Below are 18,416 nucleotides of genomic sequence, written 5' to 3' on the forward strand. Positions count from 1 at the left end.
AATAAAATTTATGATTGTACAGCACATATTTCAGGAGATAATGCGTCATCTACTGACATGCGTGAAAAACTGCCATATCATGGATGACGTTTTAATTTATTACTTCTTTGCCATTAACCGTATTCGCACCGTATTTCGCCGACAGTATCAACATATGCTGCTAAATGTACCTAGAAAAGTATATCTTTTACAACAGGGTTCAGGATATATGACGGCATAAACATCGATTTGCGTGAGAAACTGCCGCATCATCCATAACGGTGAAAATTTCTCACTTGTTTCCTAGTTACTCTATTCAAAATACGTTTTGCAAACAGTACACAGATATGCCGATGAATGTATCTACAAACTTATATCACCGTACGACACACAACCCAGGAAACATGACTTCATAGACATTGTACTGGATGGGAAAAAATGCAGGGCAAAATTCGCTCGAGATGTAGGTGAAATATGTGTACAAATACGCATGAAATACACAGAGCTGACAAGAATAATGGGATAGCTACTTGTACTTATGGAGATGGCGGCAGTATGGCGTACACGAGGTATAAGAGGGCAGTAAATTAGTGGAGCTGTCATCTGTATTCTGGTGTTTCATGTAAAAAGATACCCATCGTGACTATGGCCGCAAAACAGGAATTACCAGACTGTGAACGCGTAATGGTAGTTGGAGCTAGACGCAAGGGATATTACATTTCGGAAACCATTACGGAAACCAGTATTCCAGTATCCACAGTGACAAGAGTGTGCTGAGAATGGCAAACAATTTCTGGCATTACCTCTCACCACGGACAACGCAGTGGAGTGACCTTCACTTTAAAGATCGAGAGCAATGGCGTTTGCGTAGAGTTGTTAGTGCTAACAGACAAGCAGCTCTGCATAAAATACCGCATAAATAAATGTGGGGCGTATGGCGAATGTATCCGTTAGGACAGAACGAGAAAATCTGGTGTTATTGGGCTATGGCAGCACACGATCTTCGCGAGTGCCTTTGCTAACAGCACATCACCTGCAGCTCCGCTCCTAACTCGTGACCATGTCGATTGGACCCTACACGACTGAAAAACCGTGGGGTCCTGATTTCAGGTGGTAAGAGTTGATGGCAGCGTTTGAGTGTGGGGCAGACCTGACGAAGCCATGGGCTCAACTTGTCCACAAGGCACTGTGTATGGTGGTGGTGGCTCCATAATGGTGTTGATTACATGGAATAGACTCGGTCCTCTGGTCCCACTGAACCGATCATTAACTAGAAATGATTATTTTTGGCGGCTTGGACACGATTTGCAGACATTCATGGACTTCATATTCCAAAAATGTGATGTCATGTCACCAGGCCACAATTGTTACCGATTGGTTTGAAGAAAATTCTGCACAATTCGAGCAAATTATTTAGCGACACAGATGGCCTGAACCGAATCAAAAATTTATAGTACACAAACGAGTAATCAGTTCGTGTACAAAATCCTGCACTGGCAACCCTTTTGTAATTATGGACGACCAGTCGGCAGTGCGGGTCTCCCGCATCGTCCCCTACGCTCCTCGGAGTATGGGATCTCATCATCATCACAGAGGCGGCATGGGTTCAAAATTTCTGCAAGGGACTTCCAACATCCTGGAGCGTTATGGAGTCAACAAGCTGCTGCACTACGCCGGTCAAAAGGAGATCCGACACGATATTGGGAGGTATATTGTAAGAGGTCCGAGCAGATGTAATTTCGATGTATTGCTCATGCACTGCCTGCGATATGCAAGGTATAAGAGAATCGCTGACCAGAGAGCAGTGTTGACTCAGTAGGAACTGTGTAGCTGTAGCAGTAAGTTTTTGCTAGTCTGTGTCTGGTCTGGAGTCTGCTCTTGTCTGGTATAGTGTATCATGTTGGCTGGGCCTGTCGCGGTGCAGCGATGCCGGAGCCTGAGTATTATTGTATAAAGTAAAAAGCAGCCTCGCGCATATCTAGTAATGTTATCTGAACTCGCATGTAAATCTTTTAAAAATGTCCTAATAATAATCTTTGTCATATAAAGTAATTTCCAACAAGCACTTTATTGAGGTAAGAATTTTTGCTTTTTATTCAGAATGATCTTACAGGTCCATGACGCAGCACTGCTGTCGTCCAAAATTTACCAGGTTACTGAATTTATTTTTTATTACGAGGTTTAGGAATTTTTCTGTTTCGAGCTTACATTAAATGAGAAAAGAATTTTGTGGGTACATGAAATGGGAGACAAATTTTGTGTGGAGGTTAAATGTGAATGAATTTCTGTAGGGTGGTTATAAATGGGAACCAATTTTGTTCAGAGGTTACACAAAAAATAGAATCATATTATTATTATTATTATTTATTAAATTTCGTGGGGCGGTTACACTTTGCGACAACCGGCCAGGATCGTATTTCTTTGTGAATCCCTTACAAGTAGTCATGTATCTGGTCTTATTTACTTAAATGTAGTTTGCATCTGGCGCAATGCAATTACTAATTTGTCACTCTTTATTTCACAGATCATTGGCAATTTATTGCTCTTTGTTGTAATTGTGTTTGTTCCATTTTTGCTTTGCCTTTGTTTCATTGTTGTGCTTAATTTTGATTTGTGAGAAAATGCCGAGAAAAACTGTTAACAGTACATCGCCATATACAATGAGTGAAATAGCGGACTCGATTAATTTGACCGATAATACTTGCGACACTCGGTGTAATAATGATAATCCCCTAATTACAGATAATCAGTGCCTACCGATCACTAGTAATCATTTTGATCCTAATGATGAGCAAACAAATGCAATTATGTCCACAGTAAATGTAACAATTGATGACGTGGAACGTTCCGTTACAGTGAACGCTGTCCACTTTGACACCCTTATTTGCAAAATTTACGTAGCGAACAGATAATTGTTTCTAACGAAGGTGAACAATGTACTCAAAGTACGTCAGATTTATTTGATTCCGAAGTAGTGACTAACAGTGCACATCCAATTGGCGAACCTTTTCAAGAATCAGAAAATGACCAAATGATTACACAAAACGCGACAAATGCACATACACCATTACACAGCATAGAAAATAGAGTCGCTAATTTTGGCTTGGATCAAATTATGGCAGTATTGCTACAACAGAATGAAAGACAAGACAACAACATCAAACAACTTAATGAAAATCTTAAACAATTGAATGAAAAATACGACAATCTTAATGAAAAACAAGACAACCTTAATGAAAATTTCAAACAGTTGAATGAAAAACAAGACAACCTTAATGAAAATTTCAGACAGTTGAATGAAAAACACGACAACCTAAATGAACAGAACAAACAACTTAGTGAACAGATTGCAGCCGTTGCCGTGCAATGTCATGACACTAAAGAACAATTACGAGAGGAAATTAAGGCTTGTGCTAGGAACAATAGTGAAGGAATTAGATCTCTGGCTCAAGAATTAAGTAATATACATGCAGTCACAACTAAAGTACTTAGAGACGAAATTAGTGCAGTCGCTAGACAATGTTCTGAAAACGCAACACAGTTACGCGAAGAGTTTAAATTAATGTCAGCAGAACTTTCACGTACACTGGATGCGAAAGTACACGCGAAGTTTCACCAACAGAACAGCCAAATTGACGAACGGTTTAATCACCACCTACAAAACAGTGAAACGCGTTACCGTAAATTTATACCGGAACAGAATAAAGTAAAGCAACAAGTCATGGAAACAATTACTGCACAGAGACAGGAAGATAAGCGTAAATTGTTTACGAAAGCAAAAACATACGTAGACAACAATATTGCTACAGTATCAGACGAAATTAATACTATCAAACAGTTGAACACCGAATTAGATGATGAAATCTCTGATCTTAAAACAAAAACAGACACGCGCACAGTAGAATTTCAGACAGTGACCGACAGACTTGAACAATTAGAACTAATACAGGATCCCGATGCCATCAAAGCAGACGTTAAAAAATTGAATAAATCACACGTGAAATACAAAAACAAATTAATGCTTGTGATACTAAAAACGATGATCAGGTAAAAGCACTGACTGTAAAATATGATGAATTGGCCAGTCGTGTTGACGTTATCGAAAGTAATAATGACACCAAATCAGACGATACGTCACCTGTTAATCAAACACCTGAATTCCAAAATTTTCAGCAGACGATCAGTGAGATAGGTTCGTCCAATAATACATTACGTAGAAAATTGTCATCATTACAGCAAGAGGTGACGGAGATGAAAAATATTTCAGCCTTTAACACATCACAGCATACGCCACTTTGCGAACATTTGTCAGATTCACACAGCCAGTATAATTCAGGTAATTTACAAAGAGTACGTGAGTTAGATTCCGAACAGTCACAGACAAACAGATTATCATACAATCCTGAACCTGTTCAGATATACAGAGACGATAATTTTGATTACAAGCACTTTCTATCAGTGAGGAAATTTAAAGTATTTAAAAATGACAGAACACAGATTCACCCCTTGGATTGGATACAACAATTTAGCTTTGCTTTTCCACCAACTTGGCCCGTCACACACAAACTTGAATTTATTTGCAGTTTTTTGGAAGGCGAACCGGCAACTCGTATGAGACCGATCGCAAGACAATTCCATTCGGTAGAAGAATTTCAGAATGCTTTACTGTCAGCGTATTGGTCGAAGACGACACAGCGCGGAATCAAGGATCAATTAATTAGTTTTTCCGAATTATGAGAACTCAAATTTTTCCACTGTCACGCAATTTTTTGAACACATGGTCCAACAAAACCAGTACTTAAGTGAGCAATACAGTGAATCTGCACTTATTCAATTATGTATTTCTAAATTACGACGATCATTAAGAGTATCACTTTTAACGGGTCAGCAGAAAGAAAATATTTCGGCCTTCAGAGATCTGTTACGGCTTTTGGAAGTTCAGCAATCAGATTATTCCTTCATAAACAAAAATTTTTCATATCATAACCAAGGCCAACCGGCATACAGTAATAACGATCAGCCACGCTATTTCAATAGCAAAGGTAATAGACGTTCCAGGAACGACAACCACCAGTACTTTAATAACAGACAAAATTTTAATCATGAGTATCGTCAAAATTTTCAGCAATCGCAGACGCATTTTGGTAGCAATAGAGGTTTTAGCCAACAACAGCAACAAAACCAGCCGGTTAGCATACCTAACCAACAATGTAATGTGCAAGGTCAACCAAGCTTTAATGTTTCGCCGCCTGCACGTATAGCGTCGGCTCCGCCAAATAGTGGCGCACAGCAACAGAGAAATAACTACGTACAGAAAACACACCATTTCAACTCATATCGCAATGCACCGTATAGAAATGACTATCATGACAGACGTAAAAGTAATGAGCACAGTTTTCAGCGTACGTTTAATAACAGTCCGTCTTACCAGCAGCAAAATCATCGGCAACAACAGATTATCATGAATGAACCAGACAGTCGGTATCACCCCGAACCTAATACGTCAGGACGCAATATCAGAACAGTACAAATAGTCGAAATGCCACAGCATCCTCCCGCAAATAATAGCACGTCAGATAGAATTTGACTAGATACAGTACAGGTTGCATCTTCCAGCAACGCAAGCAATATTTTTGACACACAGAATCTTGTTCACGAAAATGTTATTACTTTGGACGACATCCGAAACACTCTTTTGCAGGAAAAACCAGTTATCCAAAAAACCATTTCACACCCTGTCATTGAAGTAAAGATTGGATTATCCAAATTTTCAGCAGTAATCGATTATGGGTCACCTATGTCAGTTATAAATGAGGAAACTTACAACGAATGTAACAAAGAGAATACCTATCCTACATTACCATTAGCCAAAACTAAAGTAAAAGGAGCAGTATCTGGTAAAGGAGTAGATGTAAAGTTACAGACACACTTATCATTTTGTATTGCAGGTCATACATTTCACTCAAATTTTGGGATTGTTCCCTTATTGACAACAGACGTTGTTTTAGGTACGAATTTTCTGGTACAACACGACGCAATTATTGACTTTCAAAACTCCTATTTAATGTTAAAGGATGAAAATGTACAACTGGCTTTAGAATATCAACACTCTTTATCTGCAGAAGAACAAACAATTAATCGTACAGAGGTCATTTCCGCATCACGTAACATAGACTGTCATTCCACATTGTTCACAGATATGTACGTACACAACCATAATATTCCAGTCGAAGCCGACTATGACGTTATGCAGATGATTTCTGATAGAGTTAAACAGAGCAATGCAAATACAGACGTCGAACGTACTCAACTACACAAAACTCTTTTACAGCAAGCTCCAGTTTTTGACAACGTCCCTGGTACAATATCCGGATCTATGTATCTACATCTACATCTACATCTATACTCCGCGAGCCACCTTACGGTGTGTGGCGGAGGGTACTTATTGTACCACTATCTGATCCCCCCTTCCCTGTTCCATTCACGAATTGTGCGTGGAAAGAACGACTGCTTGTAAGTCTCCGTATTTGCTCTAATTTCTCGGATCTTTTCGTTGTGATCATTACGCGAGATATATGTGGGCGGTAGTAATATGTTGCCCATCTCTTCCCGGAATGTGCTCTCTCGTAATTTCGATAATAAACCTCTCCGTATTGCGTAACGCCTTTCTTGAAGTGTCCGCCACTGGAGCTTGTTCAGCATCTCCGTAACGCTCTCGCGCTGACTAAATGTCCCCATGACGAATCGCGCTGCTTTTCGCTGGATCATGTCTATCTCTTCTATTAATCCAACCTGGTAAGGGTCCCATACTGATGAGCAATACTCAAGAATCGGACGAACAAGCGTTTTGTAAGCTACTTCTTTCGTCGATGAGTCACATTTTCTTAGAATTCTTCCTATGAATCTCAACCTGGCGCCTGCTTTTCCCACTATTTGTTTTATGTGATCATTCCACTTCAGATCGCTCCGGATAGTAACTCCTAAGTATTTTACGGTCGTTACCGCTTCCAATGATTTACCACCTATGGCATAATCGTACTGGAATGGATTTCTGCCCCTATGTATGCGCATTATATTACATTTATCTACGTTTAGGGAAAGCTGCCAGCTGTCGCACCATGCATTAATCCTCTGCAGGTCCTCCTGGAGTACGTACGAGTCTTCTGATGTTGCTACTTTCTTGTAGACAACCGTGTCATCTGCAAATAGCCTCACGGAGCTACCGATGTTGTCAACTAAGTCATTTATGTATATTGTAAACAATAAAGGTCCTATCACGCTTCCCTGCGGTACTCCCGAAATTACCTCTACATCTGCAGATTTTGAACCGTTAAGAATGACATGTTGTGTTCTTTCTTCTAGGAAATCCTGAATCCAATCACAAACCTGGTCCGATATTCCGTAAGCTCGTATTTTTTTCACTAAACGTAAGTGCGGAACCGTATCAAATGCCTTCCTGAAGTCCAGGAATACGGCATCAATCTGCTCGCCAGTGTCTACGGCACTGTGAATTTCTTGGGCAAATAGGGCGAGCTGAGTTTCACATGATCTCTGTTTGCGAAATCCATGTTGGTTATGATGAAGGAGATTTGTATTATCTAAGAACGTCATAATACGAGAACACAAAACATGTTCCATTATTCTACAACAGATTGACGTAAGCGAAATAGGCCTATAATTATTCGCATCTGATTTATGACCCTTCTTGAAAATGGGAACGACCTGCGCTTTCTTCCAGTCGCTAGGTACTTTACGTTCTTCCAGCGATCTACGATAAATTGCTGATAGAAAGGGGGCAAGTTCTTTAGCATAATCACTGTAGAATCTTAAGGGTATCTCGTCTGGTCCGGATGCTTTTCCGCTACTAAGTGATAGCAGTTGTTTTTCAATTCCGATATCGTTTATTTCAATATTTTCCATTTTGGCGTCCGTGCGACGGCTGAAGTCAGGGACCGTGTTACGATTTTCCGCAGTGAAACAGTTTCGGAACACTGAATTCAGTATTTCTGCCTTTCTTCGGTCGTCCTCTGTTTCGGTTCCATCGTGGTCAACGAGTGACTGAATAGGGGATTTAGATCCGCTTACCGATTTTACATATGACCAAAACTTTTTAGGGTTCTTCAAGTTAAACAGCACGACACATTTAAAGTCAAACATTATCCCATTCCGTATTTTCACAGAGAACAAGTTAAGAAAGAATTGCAAGCTATGCTTGACCAAGGGATTATTGAACCGGCAGTTAGTCCGTACATAAACCCGCTCCATGTTGTTAAAAAAAAGGATGGTTCACTTCGCCTCGTACTTGATTCGCGTCACATCAATGACATTATTATTAATGAAACAGATCGCCCTCAGACACTAGAAGAACTTCTACAGAAATTTCATGGTACTGTTATTTATTCCACATTAGATTAGAAATCTGGATTTTGGCAAATTCAGCTCCATCCACACTGCAGAAAGTACACGGCTTTTCTCTGTTTTGGTGACTGTTATCAATTTTGTAAATTACCGTTCGGTTTAACTATTTCTTCAGCAGCATTTATTCGCGGTTTGAATACCATACTTCCGACAGAATTAAAAAACAGAATCACAACATATGTAGACGACATTCTTATTGCAGAACTGGTTGGCTGGGCCGGTCACGGTGCAGCGATGCCGGCGCCTGAGTATTATTGTATAAGGTAAAAAGCAGCCTCGCGCATATCTAGTAATGTTATCTGAACTCCCGTGTAAATCTTTCAAAAATGTCCTAATAATAATCTTTGTCATATAAAGTAATTTCCAACAAGCATTCATTTCAATTTAAAGAATTTACTAATTTCTCCAATCCATGATCATTCCGATTGTTGCAAAAGAAAAATCATTTGCTTCCTTTCATAAATGACAAATCTATCGGCCAGCATTGCAGAGAGCTGTGCTGGAAAAAGTTATTGTAAGAGCAGATAGTTGGCGACTTTATTGAGGTAAGAATTTTTGCTTTTTATTCAGAATGATCTCACAGGGCCATGACGCAGCACTGCTGTCGTCCAAAATTTACCAGGTTACTGAATTTATTTTTTATTACGAGATTTAGGAATTTTTCTGTTTCGAGCTTACATTAAACGAGAAAAGAATTTTGTGGGTACATTAAATGGGAAACAAATTTTGTGTGGAGGTTAAATGTGAATGAATTTCTGTAGGGAGGTTATAAATGGGAACCAATTTTGTTCAGAGGTTACACAAAAAAATATAATCATATTATTATTATTATTATTATTTATTAAATTTTGTGGGGAGGTTAAAATATCATGACCTACGTCACTACATTGCATGTTAAGTTTGTTTGAAATATATTTCACACGTGCCTATGCGGCCAAAACCACGTCTAAAATGTTCATCCTAAATCCCTGGAATGATTACGATAAAATTTGGTACACAAAATAGTTACAGTCGGGAAAGAAAAGCGTAGGGGTGTAAATCACCAGCCTCATATTCCGGGTGAATGTGATAACGTGGAAAGAGAAGGCAGTACAAGGAGATGGACCAATAGTATGTGGAATGGAGGAGGTACACACAAATAGGAGGCGGAGGAGATGGACAGAGGGAGGAGAGAGGGGGAGACTGAGATACAGAGGGGGAGGAGGAGATGGAATGACATGTGGAGAACAGTATGTGGGCAGAGAGAGTGGCAGGGCGGGGTGGGGAGAGAGTAGGAGTGGAGGAGGTGGCCAGGGAGAGAGGGGAAGAGGAGATGGACTAATAAGAGATTGGAATAAACACATACCTAGGCAACGTTGGGTTTCTCAATTAGTCGTAGTACAAATCCAGGTAAAACAGGAAAAATAAGTATTTAAGGGTTTCATAGAGAGCATTGGGTAAAGATTGACTGTAACTGCGAAAACAGTAAATGACGACTGTAGCTTTGTAGACACATGACGATCAAAATGGTAAAAAGACAAGGCCCAATAAAAATCCTGGGCTGTCACAAGAAATGTTAAATGTAATTCAGAAAAAGGATAGAATGCGTAAGAATGCAGCAAATGAAGATAGTGAAAAGGAACTCAGACGTCCATAAAATGAGACTGACCAATGTGCGGAATAGCAAAGTAGGTATCGTTAGTCAAGAAATACAAGGTCGTAGAGGCATGCTTGACAGTGGGAGAAACAGAGGCCACCTGTAGCAATGTTAAAGGGTTTGAAGAAAAGAGAAGCAGCTGTATCAAAAGTCCTCAGACGGCAAGCGCGTACTATACAAAGAAGGACAAGCTGTTCGTAAATTATATTGTGATTAGCGACTTTTGTTTCCGTTTACTTGACATTGGGAGTGAAACCCAAATAAAGTTTATGAATGCTTGGAATTATGTTAACAGTTTGTGGAGAGTTGATAAGTGCTCTCATTACTCAACACTGTTGTGACAATTTGTCTGGGTAATTTGTGGTGTTAAGCAATAGCATATGAATCTTTATGTCAACATATCTCCTAAACTACGTGGCTTACACTGATACACTTTCCAGGTACATTCAGTAGTTTTTGTGGATACTACCTAAAAAATACACTACTGGCCATTATAACTGCTACAGCAAGAAGAAATGCAGATCATAAACAGGTATTCATTGGACAAATTTATTATACTAGAACTGACATGTGATTACATTTTCATGCAATTTGGGTGCATAGATCCTGAGAAATCAGTACCCAGAACAACCACCTCTGGCCGTAATAACGGCCTTGATATGCCTGGGCATTGAGTCAAAAAGAGCTTGGATGGAGTGTACAGGTACAGCTGACCATGCAGCTTCAATACGATACCACAGTTCATCAAGAGTAGTGACTGGCGTATTGTGACGAGTCAGTTTCTCGGCCACCATTGACCAGACGTTTTCAATTGATCAGAGATCTGGAGAATGTGCTGGCCAGGGCTGCAGTCGAACACTTTCTGTATCTAGAAAGGCCCATATAGGACCTGCAACATGTGTTCCTGCATTATCCTGCTGAAATGTAGGGTTTTGCAGGGATATAATGAAGGGTATAGCCCCGGGTCGTAACACATCTGAAATGTAACGTCCACTGTTCAGAGTTCCGTCAATGCGAACAAGAGTGACCGAGACGTGTAACCAATGGCTCACCAAACCATCACGCTGGGTGATACGCCAGTATGGCGATGACGAATACAAGCTTCCAATGTGCGTTCACCGCGATGTTGCCAAAAATGGATGCGACCATTGTGATGCTGTAAACAGAACATGGATTCATCTGAAAAAATTACGTTTTGCCATTCGTGCATCCAGGTTCGTCGTTGAGTACACCGTCGCAGGAGCTCCTGTCTGTGATGCAGCGTCAAGGGTAACCGCAGCCATGGTCTCCGAGCTGGTAGTCCATGCTGCTGCAAACGTCGTCGAACTGTTCGTGCAGATTGTTTTTGTCTTGCAAACGTCCCCATCTGTTGACTCAGGGATCGAGACGTGGCTGCACGATCCATTACAGCCATGCGGATAAGATGCCTGTCATCTCGACTGCTAGTGATACGAGGCCGTTGGGATCCAGCACGGCGTTCCGTATTACCCTCCTGAACCCACCGATTCCATATTCTGCCAACGGTCATTGGATCTCGACCTAAGTGAGCAGCAATGTCGCGATACGATAAACCGCAATCGCCATAGGCTACAATCCGACCTTTAACAAAGGCAGAAACGTGATGGTACGCATTTCTCCTCCTTACACGAGGCATCACAACAACGTTTGACCAGGAAACGGCAGTCAAATGCTGTTTGTGTATGAGAAATCGGATGGAAACTTTCCTCATGTCAGCACGTTGTAGGTGTCGCCACCGGCGCCAACCTTGTGTGAATGCTCTGAAAAGCTAATCATTTGCATATCACAGCATCTTCGTGTTGTCGGTTTAATTTCGCGTCTGTTGCACGTCATCTTCGTGGTGTAGCAATTTTAATGGCCAGTAGAGTACATTTCCAGTAGAGTTAATAGTAAAGAGGTAATAAATTAAAACGTCATGCATGAAGGTGAAGTATCGCTGGTTGGAAACCTCAAATGTACTATAATAAAAAACTTTTTCGCTTTTATCATTTAGTGGCTGGTGTTAGTGAGACAAAGTTTCGAAAAGGTTTGAAGTTATGTGTAAAGTCTGTTCGAAGGCGCTGTGCTCTCGTTCTCATATATTGGATGTGTGGCGTGGATTGTTACGATGCCACAACGTAGGTGCACGCTCTCGTAAGTTGGCACTACGAGAGAAGACCAACTACGCTTACCACAGCGCCCTCTGGCCGACACTGTGGAGCTCAGGGTGTGCCGTCTTGATTTCAACCTTTTCGTCGCGAGCAGGCAGCCTGGAAACATCGCTTCTACTACCGAGCGGGCAAGCTTGCTATTGAGACTTTGTGTTAGTTACGTTCAGTTCAGTAAAGTGCTTCACCGCTCCTGCTCCTACTCGCTTCTTTCACTCTCGGCCTATATTACAGAAGCAGTTCACAGGAGCAGACCCACGCACCGCCTATCCAGGCAGGATACAAAAGGACGAACGTAGTCTGGGTAATCTTCACACTATGTGTTACTGTGTTGCACGACATATAGACAGTTTCTAATTGTAATACTTGCTTACTGTATTAAACGCTTAACATAGGATTACACCTCTTAATAAACAGATTATGAAAGATTTTTAAGTATTTAAATTACGGCAATAACTACATGAAATACTGAAAATCAAATGTGTTTGGTAGAGCTAGAAGCCATTAGAGGGGCAACCTGCAACTGAGAGAATGCACCATTATTAATATAGATTACGACTGAGCTTTTACTTGTAAGGAAATGTTTTATTAGAGTGAGTTTTAATTACGTTACACGTATCATATTCATTGGCTTGGTCAAGCCTAGATTAATTCTGCTTTATTTTGGTATTTTTAGTTTTGACCTTCCACTAATAAGGTTTTTTTATTCATTGCGAATTTTAATAACTCTTACATATATCTCAATCAGTGGCCTCCACTACTCATAATATCTGTTCTCATTATTCTGCATTCACTTAGAAGTCATGTACGTTGTTTCTGCATCTTAGGCATACGGATTTTATTTTATTTTATTTTTTTTAGAATTTCCAATATTCGTCTGTGTATTATTTGAACACTGTCTGTTGGGGTTTTGTCTTTACCGTGCACATTTTGAATAGAATATTTTGTCATTTCTTTGGATCTGTCATGGCGAGACTGCTGCTCATAAATTGTGTTTCTTGATAAGACACGTACGTACCTCTACAACACCCAGTCACTTCCACTCTTCACTCTATGTTACTGCCGGCTGAAGTGGCCGTGCGGTTAAAGGCGCTGCAGTCTGGAACCGCAAGACCGCTACGGTCGCAGGTTCGAATCCTGCCTCGGGCATGGATGCTTGTGATGTCCTTAGGTTAGTTAGGTTTAACTAGTTCTAAGTTCTAGGGGACTAATGACCTCAGCAGTTGGGTCCCATAGTGCTCAGAGCCATTTGAACCATTTGAATCTATGTTACTCGAAACCGTGCTGTAGCATAGAAGTCATCCTGAATTTCTCGACTTTTAGAGAGATCTGTCATAAATAACTTTCCCTTTGAAGCACTGTGTGCTCTGGTTTGAAACTTCCTTGCGGATTAAAACCGTGTTCCGGGTGAGGGATCAAACCTGGGACCCTTGCCTCTTGCGGGCTATCGCTCTTCGACTGAGCATCCTATCACAAATCACGACCCATTCTCATACCCTGAGATACTTATGGAACTACAATTGTAGCTGTGGGTCGTGAGTCGAACTTGCCCGCAAATGGGCAAGTCCTCAGGTTCGAGCCACAGTCCAAAACACACTTTTAATCTGCCAGGAAGTTTCAGAGCTGTTGTACAATATGCCAAGAGGAATATTTGCACTTACAAATCAGATGACCTTATCCTAATTGTTACTGATGAATACCTATCGAAGATGCATAGCCTGTGCTCCATACTGCAACACAGAGCGGCATGACACAATGCACGTTGATACCTGGGTATGGTGAGCACGGAGGAGAGTCCGCTGCCGTAGCTGGCGGTGACGAGCAGGTAGGCGATCAGCAGCCAGGACAGCACGTGGCGCGTGGGGCCCACGACACGTGTGTGCCGACGCTCCAAGTCGGGTGTCTGCAGCACCAGCAGGCCCAAAGAACGGAAGAAGCAGTCCTCTAGTGTTGAGTACCGCCCGCCACCCTGCGTATCACCTGAAATTGCAGCTCTGTCTTTACACTCAAGAAGAAAAATATTTACATTAATGATAAAATCCGCTCTGATTGTAAAAAATATTTATTTCTAAGTACGATAGCACAACCAAGTCTCCGGACATGTGTCCTATTATCAGGTAAATATTGAAATGTGAGTCCACAAAGGATGCGTGGTCGACCCACTTTCGTTTTTTTTTTTTTTTTTTTTTTTTTGTGTGGGGGTGGGGTCATCAAACTTCTGACTAGTTTGATGCAGTGTGTCACAAATTCCAATCCTGTGTCGACCTCTCCTTCTTAGAGTAGTACTTGCAGCCTGCGTCATCAATTATTTGCTGGACGTATCCCGATCTCTCTCTTTTTCTATAGTTTTTGCCTTCTACAGCTCCCTCTAGTATTATGGAAGTTATTCCATGATATCTAAACAGATGTCCTTTCAAAACTTTGCCTTCTACAGCTCCCTCTAGTATTATGGAAGTTATTCCATGATATCTAAACAGATGTCCTTTCAAAACTAGACATGATTGTCGTAATGGGATTCCCGCGATAGTTCTTGGAATAAAAATATGGCATTTCAGTCTTTGATCGCTATTTTTTATTTTCAATGACCGGTTTCAGGCTAGCTGCCCATCTTTAGATCATATATTGCAGTTAGAGAGTAACTTGTCAGTACAGAACTCTGTACTGACAAGTTACTCTGTAACTGCAATATATGACCTGAAGATGGGCAGCTTGCCTGAAACCGGTCATTGAAAATAAAAGATGTCCTTTCGTCTAGACAGTGTTTTCTATATATTCGATTTCTCATCGATTCTCTGGAAAAAATCCTCATTGCTTACCGTATCAGTCCACCAGATTTCCCACATTCTTCTGCAGCACCACGTCTCAAATGCTTCGATTCTCTTCTGTTCCGGTTTTCCCACACTCCATGTTTTACTGCGCTAAAATGCTGTGCTCCAAAAGTATATTCTCAGAAATTTCTTCCTCAAATTAAGGCCTACGTTCGATGCTTGTAAACTTATCTTGGCCAGACTTGTCTGTTTTTTATGTTCTCACTCCGTCTGTAATGGGTTATTTTGCTGCATAAGTAGCATAATTCCTTAAATTCATCTACTTCTTGATCACCAGTCCTGACGCTAAGTTCCTCGCTGCTCTTACTTGCGCTAATTCTCAGTACTTTGGCCTTTCTTAGATTCATTCTCAATCCATTTTCTGTACTCATTAGACTATTAATTCCGTTCAGGAGATCCCGTAATTCTTCTTAGCTTTGAATGAGGATAGCTATGTCATTAGCGAGTCTTATCATTGACAACCTTTCACGTCGAATTTTAATTCCTGTAATTCCACTCTTGCACCTTTCTCTTATTCCCATCTTTGCTCCTTCGGTGTGTATATATTGGACAGTAGGGGCGAACTATTACATCCTTGTCTGCTTGCGCCCTTTCAATTCGAGCACTTCGTTCTTGGTCCTCCACGCTTATTCTTCCATCTTGGCTCTTGTACATATTGTATACCTTAGTCTTTCCCTATAGCTTGCCCCTATTTTTCTGAGGATTTCGAATATCTTGTAGCATTTGACATTGTCAAACGCTTTTTCCAGGTCGATAAATCATATAAAATGTGTTGATTTTTCTTTTGTCTTGCTTCCATTTATCAGCACTGGGATTAGAAAGTTTAAAATATGTTAAAATATTGCATCCCTGGTACGTTGCATGCAGCAGCGTATCCTCTTGAATCAAATGGTTCAAATGGCTCTGAGCACTATGGGACTAACAACTATGGTCATCAGTCCCTTAGAACTTAGAACTACCTAAACCTAACTAACCTAAGGACATCACACAACACCCAGTCATCACCCTCTTGAATCCTAGGTCTGCCAGGTCTCTATCAGAGAACGACAATGGCTTGGACTTTGTGACGCGTCACACATGGATCTGCATGAACGTTGACGGACGGTCTGTCGAACACAGTGCTGCATGAACACCCATCAGATCCGTACGAAACATTACCCTAAGTTGAAATATTCGATGTTAAACATATCAGTGATGAAAGTCTCTGGTAAAACTCGTATTCGCAGCAGAAGCCAGGAAGATATATAGTAATGAACAGCCTGCCGAGTGAAAGATATGATGTGAGAGTAAACCAGAAATGACGAGAGTAACGAGGAGTCTCTAAGATTGGATTAGCAATAAATTAAAAAAGAAAGCAATGGCGATCACTACCTACAAAGAAAAGTAACGCACGACAAGCGGTGCAAAATCTATATAAAAGTAGACTAGCACAAGCAAAGAGAGTACTCCTAATTCAGTTAATAATACCACCACTAGCGCTCCAAGCGGTAAGAAAGCAGCGTCGTAAGGATGATTTTGTTTTCATTCATTTTTCTACTTATTTAACGAAGTAATTATTATATTTTGTGTTCCACGCATTAGAATATTACCAAGAGATATGAGTTATTGCGAAATAATGTAAAAACATCCGAATCTCGCTGATTCAGTGACATAAGCTACAATTATTTCCTGAAGAAACACTTTCGAATATGTGTATAATTTTAAATTATGCCGCTGAAAGCAAGAGAAAACACATATTTCATGCATCAGAAGCATATATCTTTATTGTTGTCTGTTCTTACTGTGATAGGCACCTTAAAATGGTTCAAATGGCTCTGAGCACTATGGAACTTAACATCTGCGGTCATCAGTCCCCTAGAACATAGAACTATTTAAATATAACTAACCTAAGGACATCACACACATCCATGCCCGAGGCAGGATTCGAACCTGCGGCCGTAGCGGTCGCGCGGTTCCGGACTGAAGCGCCTAGAATCGCTCGGCACTGAGCACCTTACTTGACACGTAAAAACTGTGTGCGGAGTCTAATGATTCGCCCATTCTTACGCTTCACTCGCCTTTCAAATGCTAGAATATTTTGGTACATTTGATTACTTTTGCGTCGAAAGGGAATGTGTGGAAGATTCTTGCCGTTTGTGGCTCAGATGTAGCAACAATTTCTTCTGTATTGGGAGGGAGTTTTATTCCTTTTGGCGTTTTAATACCACGTCTATGGGGTTTTCCCATTAGCTATAGGTATGTGGTTTATTTGGTACGTTAAATAATGTAGGTATGCATTCAGCACAAGTTTCCTACGTTGTACATTTACAGATTTGGCTGTACGTGTAGCGAACAAAACTTCTCGTTTCTGGGTAGATGTGCGACTTCCTTCTGCAAAAGGACCGCCTAGAATCGCTCGGCACTGAGCACCTTACTTGTCACGTAAAAACTGTGTGTGGAGTCTAATGATTCGCCCATTCTTACGCTTCACTCGCCTTTCAAATGCTAGAATATTTTGGTACATTTGATTACTTTTGCGTCGAAAGGGATTGTTGGAAGATTCTTGCCGTTTGTGGCTCAGATGTAGCAACAATTTCTTCTGTATTGGGAGGGAGTTTTATTCCTTTTGGCGTTTTAATACCACGTCTATGTGGTTTTCGCATTAGCTATAAGTATGTGGTTTATTTGGTACGTTAAATAATGTAAGTATGCATTCAGCACAAGTTTCCTACGTTGTACATTTACTGATTTGGCTGTACGTGTAGCGAACAAAACTTCTCGTTTCTGGGTAGATGTGCGACTTCCTTCTGCAAAAGGACCGGCGTTCCGCAATTTGATGGCTATTTTTTGTTCTCAAAAGAAATCGACATTCTTCTCTGTGCATTACAAGAAAATCGTAAATAAAACATTCTGTAATGTACCGTTTCATACCTACCAGCGTCCTCAGGAAACTAAAGAAAGAAAATTGTGGTATATTTTTTAGTTATTAGCGGCTATTATGCCACTATGTACGCTCCATATCGTAAAAACTATGTCACAAATCAGTATAAACCATTGTATGTATTGTATAGTATGTTAACCGGGGACCTTGAAACGACGGAGAGGCTCCGTCCCCGCCGCAGCCGCAGTGGTCCACAACCCCACGACGACTACCGCAGCCCATTTCACCCCTCCGCCGCCCCACATCGAACCCAGTGTTATTGTGCGGTTCGGCCCCCGGTGGACCCCCCCCCCCTCCAGGGAACGTCTCAAACCAGACGAGTGTAACCCCTATGTTTGCTGAGGCGGAATAAGGGGAACCAGCTCGCATTCGCCAAGCAGATTGAAACCGCCTAAAAACCATCCACGACCGGACCTCGACACGAATTGTGCCAGGGAGCAGGCGCTCCTACCCGCCCAGAAAGCCGTGCG

At 41.1% G+C, this 18,416-nt stretch overlaps 1 protein-coding gene across 1 annotated transcript in view; it reads right to left on the minus strand.

The window, feature by feature from the left end:
- LOC126456598 (glutamate receptor 1-like) overlaps positions 1-18,416 on the minus strand; it is a 145,629-nt gene that overhangs the window by 67,548 nt on the left and 59,665 nt on the right. Inside the window, exon 4 of the mRNA XM_050092343.1 lies at positions 13,968-14,178. Coding sequence (XP_049948300.1) covers positions 13,968-14,178 — 211 coding nt within the window. The remainder of the gene's footprint in view (positions 1-13,967; positions 14,179-18,416) is intronic.

Source organism: Schistocerca serialis, chromosome 2 (assembly GCF_023864345.2).
Source record: "Schistocerca serialis cubense isolate TAMUIC-IGC-003099 chromosome 2, iqSchSeri2.2, whole genome shotgun sequence".
NCBI lineage: Eukaryota > Metazoa > Arthropoda > Insecta > Orthoptera > Acrididae > Schistocerca > Schistocerca serialis.